The 16,383-nt window shown below is 39.2% G+C and overlaps 1 protein-coding gene across 6 annotated transcripts in view; it reads left to right on the top strand.

Annotated features, from left to right (window-relative positions):
* tnip1 (TNFAIP3 interacting protein 1) overlaps window positions 1-15,757 on the top strand; it is a 74,640-nt gene extending 58,883 nt beyond the window's left edge. For 3 of the 6 annotated variants that reach the window (XM_048539674.2, XM_048539665.2, XM_048539682.2), the window contains exons 4-11: window positions 687-809; window positions 1,056-1,184; window positions 4,819-4,944; window positions 5,298-5,423; window positions 5,553-5,627; window positions 9,961-10,119; window positions 13,651-13,729; window positions 14,290-15,756. In XM_048539674.2, the coding sequence (XP_048395631.1) occupies window positions 687-809; window positions 1,056-1,184; window positions 4,819-4,944; window positions 5,298-5,423; window positions 5,553-5,627; window positions 9,961-10,119; window positions 13,651-13,729; window positions 14,290-14,321 (849 nt within the window). In that variant the 3' untranslated portion in view covers window positions 14,322-15,756. Of the gene's footprint in view, window positions 1-686; window positions 810-1,055; window positions 1,185-4,818; window positions 4,945-5,297; window positions 5,424-5,552; window positions 5,628-9,960; window positions 10,120-13,650; window positions 13,730-14,289 lie in introns of all 6 variants that reach the window. The other 3 variants (XM_048539639.2, XM_048539648.2, XM_048539657.2) reach the window with 2 other exon arrangements.
* The last annotated feature ends 626 nt before the right edge of the window (window positions 15,758-16,383 follow it).

Genomic DNA, 16,383 nt, shown 5'->3' with positions numbered 1-16,383 from the left:
CTTGCAATGTAGAAAGGTAGAAAGAAGAATGTGACAAATATGACATACACCACAGGAACAGAAGGAGACCATTCAGCCCTTCAACCCAGCTGCACCATTGAATAAGATCACAGCTGATCTGCTTGTGTCTCCAATTCCACATTCATATCTAACCTCCAATAATCTTTGATAACCTCACCTAACAAAAACCTATCTACTTCTTCATATCTCTGTCCTAAAGGGACGATCCCTAATTTTACATCCATGCCCCCTGATTCTGAACTTGGTGCACAAAGGGAAGCATCCTCTCTTTGCCCTCCTTAACAACATGGTTCAGGATCTTATACATTTTAATCAAGTCATCCCTCACACTTCAAAACTCCAATAAGCCAAGCCCAGTCTGTCCACCCTTTCTCCACAAGACAACGCTGTCGTTCCAGGTATCGATCTACTAAACCTCATCTGACCACCTCTGTTTATATTTACATTCAAACAAACTTTTCTGTAGAAAATCTGGAATGTATTAAAATTGCCAAAACTGGGAGTTTAGGTCCATCTTTGACCATTTGGATTCTTGATTCTTTATGAATCACAAATTGTCCCCACTTGGGCTTATCACCTCTATGTCGCAAGCCTCTATGTTTGATTTAATTGATATATTCATCGCAGTACGTGATGAGTTCTTCATTGACTTCCATTTTCTGCAGCTGAAAGAGAAGTTCACCACTTATCAACATTCCCTGAGTGACCTAGAAAAAGAACTAGACCAGAAGCAGAGGGATTTCGATAAAAAGCTGCTGCTTGCCAAAGCAAAACTTGAAACAGCAGAAGTATGCTTTTTACTGGTATTGGCTTGAAAATAATTATATATTAATTATAACGGGACAAGTTGATTTAATGGAAACCTTGGCTTTTACATGACTCATAAGCTACAGCAGTTGCAAAGTTAATATTATGTCCATCTTCCCAAGTGTACCATTGAGTATATTAAAACTGGTTCCCTAAAATCTCGTCTTCCTGTTAGTTACGCTGTTTTTTTTCCTCTTTTCCTCCCTCCCCATTTTGTTAAAAAACAGGAACAAAAGCAGACACTAAATGCAAAGTTGCTTGAGGCTGAAGAAGAAAATAAACATTTGAAAGAATGCCACTCCTCAATAACCAAACAAAAAGGATATTATGAACATGAAATTGCTCGTCTGAATAAGGTCAGTACAGTTTCAACTTTTTTTTCCCGTTTTAACTGCATATTCATCTATTGAGCAGTGCAGCAGAATAGCTCCATAAACTAATCAGCCTCTCAGCCCTAAGCCTGCTTCTCCTGTTCGTGATCACAAAATCATTTGCAGGATTTTTAAAATTCCATTTTGTCTTCTGTTGTGCCCTCGAGGTGTTGAAGCACAGGTAAACAGGCGCCACCTCTCTGTGTCAGTAAAATTTAATTGCAGGGGTTTTCCCATTTGTTCTCAATAGAGAGCATAATGAAAGACAGGATGGTCTCACTAGTAGTCTTCAAAATGTTATCATTTGGAAATTGCCTCTTCTTAGCTTTATCAATTCACATCTGGGTAACTGCTGTCGAGCACTGCACTGCATTTTGTCTTGTGGCACATGAAGTATGAGAGTTTTAGGCATTTATATAAAGCTCTGGGGTTGAAATGTGACAATTGTATATGTTACCAACGTGGAAGCAGGCATTAAATGGGTGCTGTAATCGCGCGTGTGTGCGCGCGTGTGTGCGACGAGCCCTATTGTCCCTCCCTATATACCTCCTGTAATGAAACCATTCGTAAGTGGGAGACGACAGACAAGGACACCCAGAGGACTGGTTAACCTGCCCCTCACACCCTGATGGTTTGGGAAATAATATGTGTCATGGGAGACGTGTAGAAAGAACATGGACGTGTTTTTGTTAAATGGTTTACAGTCAGAAACCATATTGTTTTGTTCATAGGGAACGAAAATTAAAAATAATTCTCAATCCGTTTGTAACTAGTAACCACTCCAAAAGTAGGAAACAGATGTGCCTTCCATTACAGGATTATGTCCACTAGTTGATGTTCGAATATCAGTCTCCCACTGCTTCACGCAGCACTGAAATCCACAAAGGAGACCTTAGGTACTTCATGGAAGATTTATTGTTAAAGTTCTGAAAACATGGAATATATTTATGTGCCAGTCCTTGACTTTCTAAGTGCTGCAGTGAGTGTTGCCTTCCTGCGTGAACAGATTAAAAGTAGATTGTGCTGTGATAGTTTCAGATTGAACCGCAATGCATATTTTGTTTGCTTCTGGCTGAATTTTGCAATTGACATTGAAATTATAAATGTTACAACAATTAGATTTTACCCTCATTGCCAAAGCCAGTAAATTATCAGGGTGAAACATTTCAAGAACGTGAGGTGATAAATGACAAGATGAAATCAAAACAAAGTGCTAGAAATAAGGAAGGCCTAACTACCTGAAGTGGGGTGGGGTGGGGGGGGGAGGTACTATTCAGTTATAGACCCATCATTGTAGCTCTATTCCATCAATGAAAAATACAAACATAAAATATACTGATATCTTCCCACTTCTTTCCATGCTATTTTGCCAGTAATTTTCTTTCCCTAATGACCAACTCTGAATTTCCAGAACATTTGGTTAGAGTTCTGGCATTTAGGTTGAATTTACATGTTAGTAAATATTGTGGAGATTGAAAATGGCTTTGCCCCATTGTTCTTCCAGGATGTCGCATGACTGCTATTTGGCAGCTGATTTTCACCAGTGACTTGATCGGTGAAATTATCTCCTCCCCTAGAGACGCTGATAAGGGGAAACAAATGGGGAAATGTTGCTGTGGAGAGAAATGCAACAACTCTGTCAGCATCTCTGGCTGAGAAGGTCAGAGAGCGAGTCTCAACCCATCAGCAACTAAGGCCCTTTTACGGTCAATTAATGGCCACATCAGGGCCTCAATCTGCCAGCTCCCTGATCGCCAACTGCCTTCCTGAATGAAAAATCATGGTGACCTGACTACCAAGTTGTGGGGAGTCCTTCAGTTGCCCTAATCGGGATAATCAGAGGCATGGACCTGAAGCAAAGTAGCAGCCTCTGAAAGTCACTCTGCTTCCTTTGCTTTTGACCTCCTCACCACCAACCCACAACCTAAGAGAAAGGAAAAAAAAGCCTTACTTTCTAGTCACTGGATCTCCTAACCATGAATATGAGAGTCTTTAATTGTTCTTAAATATGTTTAATATTCTTATGTTGTTAGGAATGAATGGAGGTTTATCTAACTTTCTTCTCTGACCATGGAAATTATTCCAGGGCGTTCACCAGCCTTGACTGTTTTTTGTCTCAGACTTTACAAACACTGATGTTCCCAAATGGAACCTCTAACGTGTGTCCTTTATACTCTATAATCTAATCCAGAACTTTGTAGCAAGTGCCTTGCAGCTCATTTTCTTTGTCTGTCCATATCAGTAAAGTGATGTGTTTTTTCAGACATTTGTGACCGATCAAAGTTTTAGCAAAGATCTGTAGCTCGGGTTGTGGGTGAGGTTGTTGAGTTGCTCACTAAGCTGGCTTGTTCACGTTCAGACGTTTCGTCACCATGCTAGGTGACATCATCAGTGAGGCCTCCGATGAAGCGATGTTACCCTACTCTGCTTGGAATTTACACTGTCCGGTCCGTTATGGTGAGTACTGTCATTTTCAGTTTTGTTCTGGATGGATTTGTATGTGGGGTCTAATTCTACATGTTTGTTGATTGCATTATGGGTGGAGAACCATGCCTGTAGGAATTCCTGTGCATTTCTATGTTTGGCTTGGGATACTTTAGTTATGTTGTCTATATGTTTATCGATTGCATTACAAGTTGAGAAGCATGCTAAACATAGATACGCATGGGAATTCCTAGTGGCATAGTTCTCCACCCGTAATGCAACCAACAAACATATAGAATTGGATCCCATATGCAAACCCATACAAATCAAAACCGGAAACAACACTACTTGCCATAAAAGACTGGACAGCATAAATTCCAAGCAGAGTAGAACAACATTGCTTCATCGAAGGCCTCACTGGTGATCCACCTAACATGGTGACAAAATGTCTGAATGGAAACAAGCCAGCTCGGTGAGCAAGCCAACAACCTCATTTGTGACTGATACAATTTTATTCATCCTGTTGGGCTTGGTCTTTGCAGGGTTAAGGGTGGGATGGGAGCCATATCAAATAGGTCGGGAGCTTAGCAACTTTCCACCCACCCCCAAGATCATGCCTGCAATATGTTTGGAGCTAAATTCTAAGGAGGGCTAACAGCTACTTTTAAAGGGTTCCAAATACAAAAGTGGGAAGGAACTGGGGACATGTCATTCAGGGGTAAACTGCTCACATTAGGGTCACCCCTGCAAGATGCCGAACCCTCTCTTTGACCAGCAGCTTCTGGCAACTCAAACAATTGCCTTTGTTCCCCTGTTGGTTCTTAATGAGCTGCCTGGTGAGTAATGTGTCGAGTTACCTCATCAGTGGGGAGTTAACTAATCTGCTTGGCCCACATTTAAGATGCAGTTTTCTGACAAATTTTCTCAATTTCTTCTTGTAAACAGCACAGTAGAGTAATACCTCACCAACAATTGGCAAGAAGAAACATTGTAATTGTATTCTTATCTCAAATGAGTCCAGATCGTGATACATAAGCTCATCAGACTGGAGTTTCAAAATGCTATACCAGACAGTAGGAGGATGTCAGACTGGAGTGCTCCTTACTAGTTTTTGTTTGGTTCGAAAGCTTAGTATCCATTATTGTGACATAATGGAAAGAGATTGTTAGTCTTAGGCCTTTAAATTTTTTTTCAGGCTCTGTCTGATGCCATAAGAAAGCAGAATGTTCCTTGTATGTCTCACGGTTTTGATAGCACAGAAATAATGAGGCAATCTCATCCTGAAGAACTGACAACACAAATTGAGGTCCTAAAACAACAGGTAATGTCCAATATTTTGAATGTTTTTCATGGAATTAAAAGTAGGGGTTGTGTATGAAGTTTAGATAACCCTGCCTTTTACTTCATTTATATTTACTTCCTGCATTTAAGGTTAGAAAATAAAACACATTCTTCATTTTACATCTTTCTTTGGTCTTGCCCTGTAATATCCAGTGGGCCAGCAACTACACTGTTAATCTGAGTTCTGTGCATTCTAGATTTTAATCCCCTTAAGCCCTATATAATGTAGCTCTCTTGTGTTGTTTCTTCAATGGATAGTCAAGAATGTTGACCAGAATTAGTTTGTCCAGATTATATCCATGAGCTGTTAAAATGTTTGGGATCCTGTTAAAGGTGCAGATATTTGAAGAAGACTTTCAGAAGGAACGGTGTGACCGGGAAAGAATGAACGAAGAGAAAGAAGAATTGAAGAAAAACATTGAACATCTACAATCAAAACTTACTCTTCTTAACACACGGGTATAACCATAGTAACTGCTTTTCTGTGCTGCTGATTTGATGAACGATTGTTTCATGTTCCACTCACTTTTTTGATCACGTGGGCAGACATAACTGAGAGGAACCTTGCTCTATTTTTTTTAATCACAGCTTAAGACTTATGAGGAAGACTTTATCAAGGAAAGGAAAGAAAAAGACTTCCTGGGGAAGAAGCTGAAAAAGCAGGTAGGAGACCATACGATTAAAATGGCAACATGTGAGGCCTTTGAAAATAGCACCTAATAAAATAAATATATATTAAGAATTGGCTAAATGGATCTTGATTTAACATGAAACTTTGTGCTATTAACCATTCTTTTCTTAGAAAGAAATTACTGAGGTTATTAACCACATCCTCAGCACAACTAAACTAGCTGCAAGACAAATGAGCCTTGATATCTAGTTGGCAGGCTGTGCTGAGTGAAACATTTCCCCACTCGATCACGATGGGACATCTGTGCTATCTAATAGCACCCTGATATACTGTGCTCATAAAATGACCATGTCAGCTATCTTTGCTTTCTATTAATCCAGCCAAATGATAATATGATGGAAAATCAGTCTTGGTTTAAAAAACTTATAAAGGTATTTTTAAAAATGTACTTGGCCCACTGTGGATTTGAATTTCTCTGTTCCAATCATTCATTATTCTTCGGGGAGGAAAATGTTCTGAAGCTGAGTCATACGGCCCGATAAGGTTCCGTCTTTTTCTTTCTGGCCTTTGTTGAATGCAGAGTCGGGAGCAACTTCTGGCGGTTACTGTTTGAATCAATAAGCTGACTATGAGTAAACGATGAAATCATTGTGTATTCCAACTCCAAATAAAGTGAGGCCCATGTTGAATGAGTGAGAGTAATGTAGATACTTGGCCATGATGTTATTGCATGATCAAATCATTTACCCACTCAGTTTAACCGATAACTAACATTTTTAGTGAGGTTTACAAGGCATTACAGATATCTCTAGAACATGTCTCCCAGCATGAGTCACTCCCCTTCTGAAACTGTAAGACTATTTGGTTACAGTTGTTTCTCTTATAGCGTACCTACTTATCTACATTTTTCATTTGCAAAGCTATTTCTGCATATCTGAGGTAATCTTAACAGATAGCAAAGATTACTGTGCCATTAACTTTTGTAATTCATTTGTGACCTTTGACAACTTCTGCAGATAAAATAACTAGGGTGATTCAACTGGCCCGGAGACCCTGATGCTATTATAGTCAACAATGCCTAAATGCCTTCTATCACTGCTGCCCATTAGAAGGCATTCACAGACAGTCTGGGAAATTGCTTTATCATCAGCAAGCCATTTTAAACAAGTGAGCCTTGGACTATGTGACAGTCATGATTAAAATCTCATGCCGCCCTCATGCACTCGTCCAGTCTTTATCTGCTCTTGACACAATTTGACAGTCAGTGCCTTTAGAGGAGAGTGGTAGGTTGGAACTTCAAACAATGGCAGTTAATTTTTCAGTCAGTTGACCCAGAATAGGAATATGTCTTCTAGATATTGAGCTGCATATTCGAATGTGAAAAATTTGTATTGCGCTAAATGCTGTTTGAATTTGAACGGCTAGAATATAGAACATAGAACATTACAGCACAGTACAGGTCCATCGGCCCTTGATGTTGTGCCGACCTGTCATACTGATCTCAAGCCCATCTAACCTACACTATTCCATGTGCGTCAATATGCTTATCCAATGATGACTTAAATGTACCTAAAGTTGGCGAATCTACTACAGTTGCAGGCAAAGCGTTCCATTCCCTTACTACTCTCTGAGGAAAGAAACCACCTCTGACATCTGTCCTATATCTTTCACCCTTCAATTTAAAGCTTTGCCCCCTCGTGCTTGCCGTCACCATCCAAGGAAAAAGGCTCTCCCTATCCACCCTATCTAACCCTCTGATTATTTTATATGTTTCAATTAAATCACCTCTCAACCTTCTTCTCTCTAATGAAAACAGCCTCAAGTCCCTCAGCCTTTCCTCGTAAGACCTTCCCTCCATACCAGGCAACAGTTGAGAGGAGAGAAAGTTTAAAAAAGACATGGGGGCAATTTGTGGTTCACATGCGGAACGGACTTCCTGAGAAAGTGGTGGATATGAGCACCGCTACTGCAAAATGCAGCTGAATGCCTAGAAGACATATTCCTGTTCTGTGTTAATTCATTGTAAAATTAAGTACCAGTATTTGAAGTTCCAACCTACCTATCTCTTTACTGTTATAAACACTGTCTTGCAAAGGGTCTTACTTAGATAAGTACATGAACAGTAAAGGCTTGGAGGGATATGGGCCAGCAGCAGGTAGGTGGGACTAGTTTGGGTTGGGATTATGTTTAGCACGGACCAGTTGGACCAAAGGGTCTGTTTCCGTCCTATATGACCCTATGTTGGAAGTGTCATTTTTATCAGTGGACATGATATATGGTTAGTGCCTATGATGAGTCTGAACTGTATAAATTAGGAGAGTTGTTATATAAGCATGTGGAGCACAATTATCTCCTCCCCAGAAGGGGTAAGAAAAGTACCAGAAAGAGCAAATAATTGGGTGACCTGGTCCTGGAGGGATACTTGTCTCATTTCCACTTCTGCCATTAAGTTGTAATCCAGTTGGCAGTTTTCTTACTGCCAGTAAGGCTCTTATGTGGTTAACCAAGGACCATAATTCACTGCCAGCCCAAATCAGAATTGATCTCATTGAAGCTTTTCAAATGTGCAAAGGAAAAGATGGGACAGATGCAGGTATGATGTTTCCAGAGATAATGGGAACTGCAGATGCTGGAGAATCCAAGATAACAAAGTGTGAAGCTGGATGAACGCAGCAGGCCAAGCAGCATCTCATTCTTGGCCTGCTGTGTTCATCCAGCTTCACACTTTGTTATCCAGGTATGATGTCTCTCCTGGTTGAGTCATCGGGAACTGGGGACACAGCTCCCAGCAAGGTGGTCATGACTTGGGATTGCGGTGAGCAGAATCTTGACTCGTCCAGGATTATGAATTGTTGAAGTTTAGTACCTCGAAGGATTGTGGAAAATCACTCATTGCGTTTGTTTTAAAGTAGTGGTTAAAAGATTTCTAAATGCCAGTCATAAAGCAGTATGAGGATAGTGAGAGGGAAGGGCATTGAAGTAGATGATCCATCTCTCTGGTAGCTAAGCTGGTATAATCTGTTCTTGGAAAAGAGATGATCCCAAGGGAAGAGATGACAAATCTATTAAGTGGTGTCAAGAGAAACACCAATACCGTTTTTATTTCCACACCAATACCGTTTTTATTTCCACACCATGCCCCCACGATAAAAAATGAGAAGAAAACTGCATCCTTTTTGTGTTTGGAGTGGCGTGTGAAGCCCCTGTGAAGAACTACCATAGCGTTAGTTTTGGCCTTGAATGCCTGACTGAAGGAACAACCAAACTGAATCCAAGAACAAGGTGTAGAGTCTATAATCTGATCCTGAGTGTGGTAAAACCCCATTCTCTCCACAAGCGGAAATTAACATTTACATCATTCATCAGAATGACAAGGAATAGGAACGGGAGAAGCCTATTTGGTCCAACAAGCCTTCCCCACTTTTAATAAGATCATGCCTGATTTGAGTTCAGTATCGACCCAACTCTGACATTTTTCACCGTGTAATTTGAATTTCTTTCCTAATTTAATATCTTAGTTTCTTATTCAGAGAAAATAGGACTGGAGGAAACTTTTATTTTTGTATTTAAAAAAATACAAAATGGAATCTTTTAGCACAGAACGAGCTCATTTGGCCTCATGAATATGCCAGTTCTTTGAAAGGGCTGTTCAATTTAACCCCACAACCAGGACTTTCATCCGTAGTTCTGCCAATGATTTCGGATTGCGTGGGACGTAAAACCTCAGAATCCCTTGTATCATCCTAGAAAGCCCCCTTTTTACCATCTCCAGGCTGTTGGCATCTTCTGTGATACTTGGACTCCAGCATAAACCTAGTTAGTAACTCGCAGAGGTTTACTGTTTAAGGGGATCATTCGGTTGTGGGAGAAGGCAGGAGAATGGGGTTCAGAAACATTTCAGCCATACTTCAAATGGCAGACTAGACTCAATGGACTAAGTGGCATAATTCTCCTACTTTATCTCATGCTCTAATGTGACTTGGTTGGCATTAATATTCAGTGCTGCTATTTACAAATCCCAAGTGTGATACACACTGCTGTCTCAATTTACAGCATCAGGATTTGTGAGTATTGTTTTCGAATCTTTGAAATACACTGCTGCAGGGACAATGAAAGGTTTGAAATGCTTGTGAGGGATGCAAATTTAGCCTCAGTTCGAACTTGAATTAACTTGGAAGCAGGCAATTCAATGGCATTACTGATTGGCTGGACTGGTGGAAAATTTCATACTGCTCGGAAGTGCTAGGATGGTGTTAGAAGATAAAAGGAGTCAAGGCCCATGTCAAGTCAGTGTCATAAAATTTGCATGAACATATTTGATGGTTTCAAAGTAAAATATTTGACTTTTTTGTACATTCTTCTTAGGCTACAGGCTTTTCACAGTCACCAACTACCCCTTACCCACCTCTGACATATGCACCCTACATTAACTATGGACATCCCTATGGAATCCCTGTCCACTATCCAGCTCCTGCATTGATGATGCCTCAGACAGAGAGTAGAGGTTATCAGCAGCACCCTATGGTGAGTAATGCTTTAGTTTTTTGCCAAATCGTAAAATGCTTAATATACACCAAAAGAAATTGAAATTTTGATCGCATCCCTAAAGGGAGAGTAAGGTGGAAGGGAGCCATACTATTTTTCATGTTAAGTACTTTATGGATTTTTGTGTTCATATTCAGTTTATGTATTTAAAAGAATAGTTTGTTGCTCCCATGTGAGTGGGGACTGTCTATGCTAGCCCTCACAGTTCTTTTTTCTCCAAATGTGTAAATGAGGATGCAATACTGTAGTTGGAAATTATTTATCATGTGACTGGATTTCACTTCGTTTTCCAAGAGTGCAAGTTCTCTTGTTTTTTTAAAAATTCTAGATAACTCCATATTTAGTGCTCCCACTGTAAAACATAACTTGCTTTTGAAATACTGCATTCAGTTCTGGTCTCCCTGCTATAGGAAGGATGTTTTTAAACATAAAAGGGTGCAGAAAAGATTTACAACGAAGCTGCCAGGGTTGGAGGCTTTGAGCTACAGGAAGAGGCTGAATAGGTTGGAGCTGTTTTCCCTGGAGGATCGAAGGCTGAGGCGTGACTTTGTAGAGGATTATAAGGTGATGATTGGCATGGATTGGGTGAATAGCTAAGGTCTTCTCCCCAGGATAGAGGAGTCCAAAACTAGAGAACATTGGTTTAAGATAAGAGGGGGAAGATTTAAAAGTGACCGAAGGGGCAACCTTTTCACACACACAGATGGTGTGCAGATGGAATGAGCTGCCAGAGGAGGTGGTGAACGCATTTAAAAGGCATCTGGATGGGTACTTCAATAGGAAGGGTTTGGTGGTGGGGTGGGGGCTCGGGGGCAGGGAAGCGCAGATATGGGCCAAATGCTGGCAAATGGGACAAGATGAATTTAGGATATCTGCTGTGCATGGACGAGTTGAGCTGCCTGTATCAGGCACGTATCCTTTTAATGTCAGGGTTTGATGTTGAGTTTTATTTTTCCAGAATTAGCAGGCGATACAATTCTTTTATTTCTTTCACTCAAACGAACCTTGGTAATTTTTCTCAATTTTTCTAACAAGCCACATCTTAATTGCAGTGTGATAGCTAAGTGCCGGTTTGGAAAAGAAACTAAAATATTTTGTTGCATCAGCCAAGTGGAGACTTTCCTTACCTGATTGTAACAAGGTTTAAACTGGAGAGTCCAGCAATTGCCTTTCTAATTGTAGCCTATTCTGGTTAGGTAGTTATTGATATTGGTGTTTTGCATCGCAGGTGTGAATTAGCAACAATTAACATGCGAAAGTTGTCACAAGGCAGCTAACACATAGAAACTCAGCACAGAATAATAATGCAGTTAAAACTGAAAACAGAGTTATTAGAAAAAAAACTGGTCTTTTATAACATTATGTGATATTCATCACAGCAACAAGCCATCCCATCCAACCAATCTATATTGGTGTTTAAGCTTCTCTTTTTTCTCTTGTCTAATTCATAGCTATCTGTTCGTTTCTCCCACAAATGCTTGTCTTGCTTCTCTTTAAATGTAATGATACTCTTTTTACTTTAACTAGTCCCTGTGATAGTGGGATCCATATTCTCACTGCTCTCTCTTTGTGTGAAGAAGTTTCTTTTGAATTTGTTATTTAGTTTCTTCATTATCTTGTATTGATAGCCTTGAGCTGCGCTTTTCCCCAGAAGAGTTAAAATGAACTTCCTACATCCATTCCACCAAAATCTTTCATAATTCTAAATGCCTCTATAAAGTCATTTCTTAGAGCCACTTTATCAAGGAAGGAGTGACTCAGCCTGTTTGTCCTATCCTGAAAAATATACCCAAACATTCCTGGTGCCATCTTTGTAAATAATCTGTAGATCCTCTCCAGTACCTGTTCGAAACTACACACAGCACTCTGTGATCTAACTAAGATTTGATGCTGATCTGAGCATAAATTCCCTATTTCTCAATCCTTTACCTCCAGAAACAAACACTTGTGCTTTATTTGCTTTCATCAGGCCTTGCAAAACTGTGGCACAACATTTAGTGATCTGTGTATTTGTACTTCAAGATTCCTTTACTCTGCCATCTAGAATTGCTTCTTCTGTGGAAGGGTGATTTTCCTTTTCATCCTATCAAAATGTACTACCTTACATTTGTCTGTGTTGAACTTCATTTAATAATTAATTAACCACTCTTCAAGTTTATTTATGTCCTCCTGCATTTTTTTTGCAATCGTCCTCAGATTTGGTTATCCCAACCAATTCGATCTGATTTACAAATTTTTAAAGATTGCTTTTTTGATTCTGTTGTTAAAATTGTTAATCTAAATCCCAGCATTGATTCTCATGGAAAATCACTTCTGTTCTTCACCCTCTCTGATTTAACTAACTACACGTAACTCCCACTCACTGCTTTCTCACTTGAAGCCAGTAAAACAGTCCAGTCAGTTAATTGTCCCCTGACTCCACATTTTCTGACCTTATTCGTTGGTCACAATGTATTGCAGCAATTCACCACAGCTTCATTGTTAACAGCTTCCAAACCCTATGGATCTCCACCATCTAGAAAGACTGGGGAAACCCCACTTGCAATTTCCCTTCCAATTTACACATCATCCTAACTTGGAGATACGTCACCATTCCTTCATTGTGGTTGGGTGAAAATCCTGTCTAATCGAATTGTGTGTACCTATACCCCAAGGATTGCAGCAGTTTGATAAGGCAGTTGACCACCTTCATAAGGGCAACTAGGATGGCCTGGCCAGCAATAGCTAAATGCTGTCAACAGCTCTTTTTCTTTTAAAAAAAATCTATAATGAGGCATTGGCAATAATGAATCAGCATCCTATTTTTCATCATAATTGTTTGTTTATTTTTTGAGGGGAAAGACGTTCAACTCCTTAGTGTTTTTTTCCCCATGATAAATTTCTTTCCCACTGCTCCATGCATAATGTTGCTGACAGGTTGATTTGTTTCTCCCCTTTAGACTACAGGTAAGGTCTAAAATGGTTAAAGTTTCTTGTAGAACTCACTATTGCCAGATTTGCACTTGGACTTGAGATCATTGTCATCGCCATGCTCTCTCCTGCCCCAGTGATAATCTGAAATCAAAAAGAATGCAAAATGTAACCAAAGGTCCCTTTTAAATTCAAAAGTTTTGAATTGTACACCAGCTCTGTACTTAGAGAAGAATGCTCAAGGCTCAGGCTGTTGTACATTCTTATATTCAAGTATCCCTTTAATTCTGCTGCTCATCATATTCTCTGCCATTTTTCATTCTGATCTAAGTTCAAAGATGATGTTGAATTTATCTTTCTTGCCCAGTGCCCTGTTTCAAAAGAGAAATACTTGTAATTTCTATCTAACCCAACATGATTTTGCTTTATGTTTGTGGTCAAAACATACATGAACATTTTTCTCCCCCAAGTGACCTACTATTTAATTTTTGAACTACCTCCACAAAGAATCCAAGAGTCTCTTATTATTTTCATCAACGATTCAATAAATCCCCAGTCATCTTATTCATTTCTCACGTATGAATAATTTGTCATTTGCAGCCAGATTGTCCCTGGTATCTTCAATACTCCAACCAGCTTTCACCAGATCACCAAAATGGTCAAAAATGCAGGCCAAAAGGTAAGAAACAGACTAGCCTTGAACTAAAGCATTTTAATTAAGCTTGCTTTAGTCTTGGGATTGAAGTTTGTATATACAAACTGAAAGAATTGCGGATGCTGTAAATCAGGAGCAAAAACAGGAGTTGCTGGAAAAGCTCAGCATGGCTGACAGCATCTGTGAAGGAAAAAAAAAATCAGTTAACGTTTTTGGGTCTGGTGACCCCCAGCTGTTCTGAGGAAGGACCACCAGACCCGAAACATTAACTGTGATTTTTTTTTTCTTTACATATGCTGCCAGATCTACTGAGCTTTTCCAGCAAATTCTGCTTTTGTTAAAGTTTGTAAATTCATTTTCATGGATCAAATAAACTTGCCTGTTTGGCTCAGTATTGTTGTGTACTTTTGTGGAAAAGTTTCACCCTGGAGATTCTGTTTTTAAGTTCGACTTTACTGAGTATATCTGCATATATTTACGTTTAACACCAGCTAGCAGACCCGCATTCAAATCCAATTAAAATGCTATTTTGAAATGTATTAAACTGATCCTAAATTTTCTTTTCCTCTCGTTTTAAATTGCAGATATTACCTCAACAAAAAGAAATACAAAATAGCAACCATGGAATAAAACTCATTTGCTATGAATATTTACCAAATAAATATTCACACAACACTAGGCTTTTGCTGATTACTGCCCTGTTGCAGTTGCTGCTGTTTAATATATTTCTGAAGTATGTTCTTTGTTTGCGTTTCTAAAATAAAGCATAATAATATGTTAAATATGAAACAAAAGCTTGCCTTTTCAGCTGTGTCTGGAATGAAACGATTTTCATTTGCATGGATTATTTAATGTAGTGAACCATCCCAAAGTTTCCATAGGGGCGTCAGCAAACTTCAGTATCCAGTTACGAAGGAAAACCATCAGTGATGAGGAGGTTGTCTTATGAAGAGGCATTGAGCCGTTTAGAAGAATGACAGGAGATCAGGTGCAGTACGTAAGAAGCTAATGGGGTATTGACAAAGTAGACAATGTAGACAAGGATGTTTCCTCATGGGTCCTCAAAGGGCCATGAAGTCTGTAGAATTTGCTATCCCAGAGTATGGTGGATGTTGGGACATTGAGTAAATTTAAGCAGGAGGTAGACAAGCTTTTGGTTAACATTAGTTTGAAGGGTTATGGAAAAGTGAAGTTGAGGCCGAGATGAGACCAGCCATGATCATATCAAATGGTGGAGCAGTCTCAATGGGCTGAATTACCTACTTCTCTTAGTTCTTATGTTCTTCAAAATTGGGACAACTGATGTGATGGAAGCTGTGTAATATATCTTATCATTTTTAGAATTTGGAACTTTCAAAAAGGCAGGTGGGTTTTAATTAAATCTGTGAAGTTTTTTGGTCACAAAAATGATCGTAGCCAATTTGGGATAGTAAATGAAATAAATCATATCCAAGAAGACATTATGACTTCAGCCAACTGCCTAACAGGCGACCTGTGGTATTAGTGGGGGAAATATATTTTATACTGTCAGGTTTATGGTGCGTAGAATAAACCTGTTAGGGCAACAAATTTAGTTTTAACTTCAGAGCAGAAAATTCAAATTTTGTTCAGAAGGTAGAACAGTTTCTCTGAGCAGGGGATCTGGGTATGTGGTTTCTTACCAGTGAAATTTGGATAGAAACCTTCAAGTTGTTAGAGCTAAGAAAAGTTATGGTCTCAGAATTGTGGAAGTTTCATACCACGAAACCCAGAAAGCAATCCAAAAATGGTCTCTACATTTAAACTTTAAAAAGAACTGGACAGATAAAGATCAACTAGAGGTTTAAAAGCTGAGTTAGGAGTCATATTTCTTTGGGATTGAGTCATTGTAACAGGTGGTGTTGGGAAACCATTTGAAACTTTGATGTTTGTGTTAAGATCTTCCTAACTATTATATATGTCTAGCTTGGTTTGCTTTTCTTTTATGTAATAAACATGTTCTTTTTCTTAAAGAAAATTTGCAGCCTTGTTTGAATATGTTTATGTCTAACCACTGTTAACCAACTGCAGAAATTAAAGACATGATCTATCAAGCCAGATTTCATTTGAGGGTCTGAATTATCTAGTATTTCCATCAGTTGGGATCATAAATGATCAACCATAGAATCAAAATTGTTAGCGCAGGAAGAGACCATTCATGTTTGTATTGACTCTGAGTATTCAACTTGTCACCAATCTCTTTCCTTTTTCCCCCAAAGTTCTGTCTGTTGTTAGGTATAATTACAATGTTTAAAAGGCATCAAGTACATGAATAGCAAAGGTTTGGAGGGACATGGGCCAGGAACAGGCAGGTGTAAGTACTTTAGTTTGGGATTATGTTCGGCATGGACTGATCAGACTGAAGGGTCTGTTTCTGTGCTGTATGAGTCACTAACTACCCAACTATTTGTCTTTTATTGATGAAGTCTAGAATTTTGTATGTTTTATTATCAACTGTCTTTTCCTGTTCTGCCACCTTTTTAATGATTTAAGTACATTTGCACCCAGGTCTCCTCTGCATACCCTCTAAAATAGTACCCTTCATTTTATGCTATCCCCAGTTTTTTTGCATGAAAGTGGATCACCTTCCACTTCTTCGCATTGAAATTCATCAGCCATCTATCTTCCCATTTCACCAGCATGCCAATATCCTGCTCAAG

The sequence above is a fragment of the Stegostoma tigrinum genome, chromosome 1 (assembly GCF_030684315.1).
Source record: "Stegostoma tigrinum isolate sSteTig4 chromosome 1, sSteTig4.hap1, whole genome shotgun sequence".
Taxonomy (NCBI): Eukaryota; Metazoa; Chordata; class Chondrichthyes; order Orectolobiformes; family Stegostomatidae; genus Stegostoma; species Stegostoma tigrinum.
This window is presented reverse-complemented; position numbering and strand designations above follow the sequence as displayed.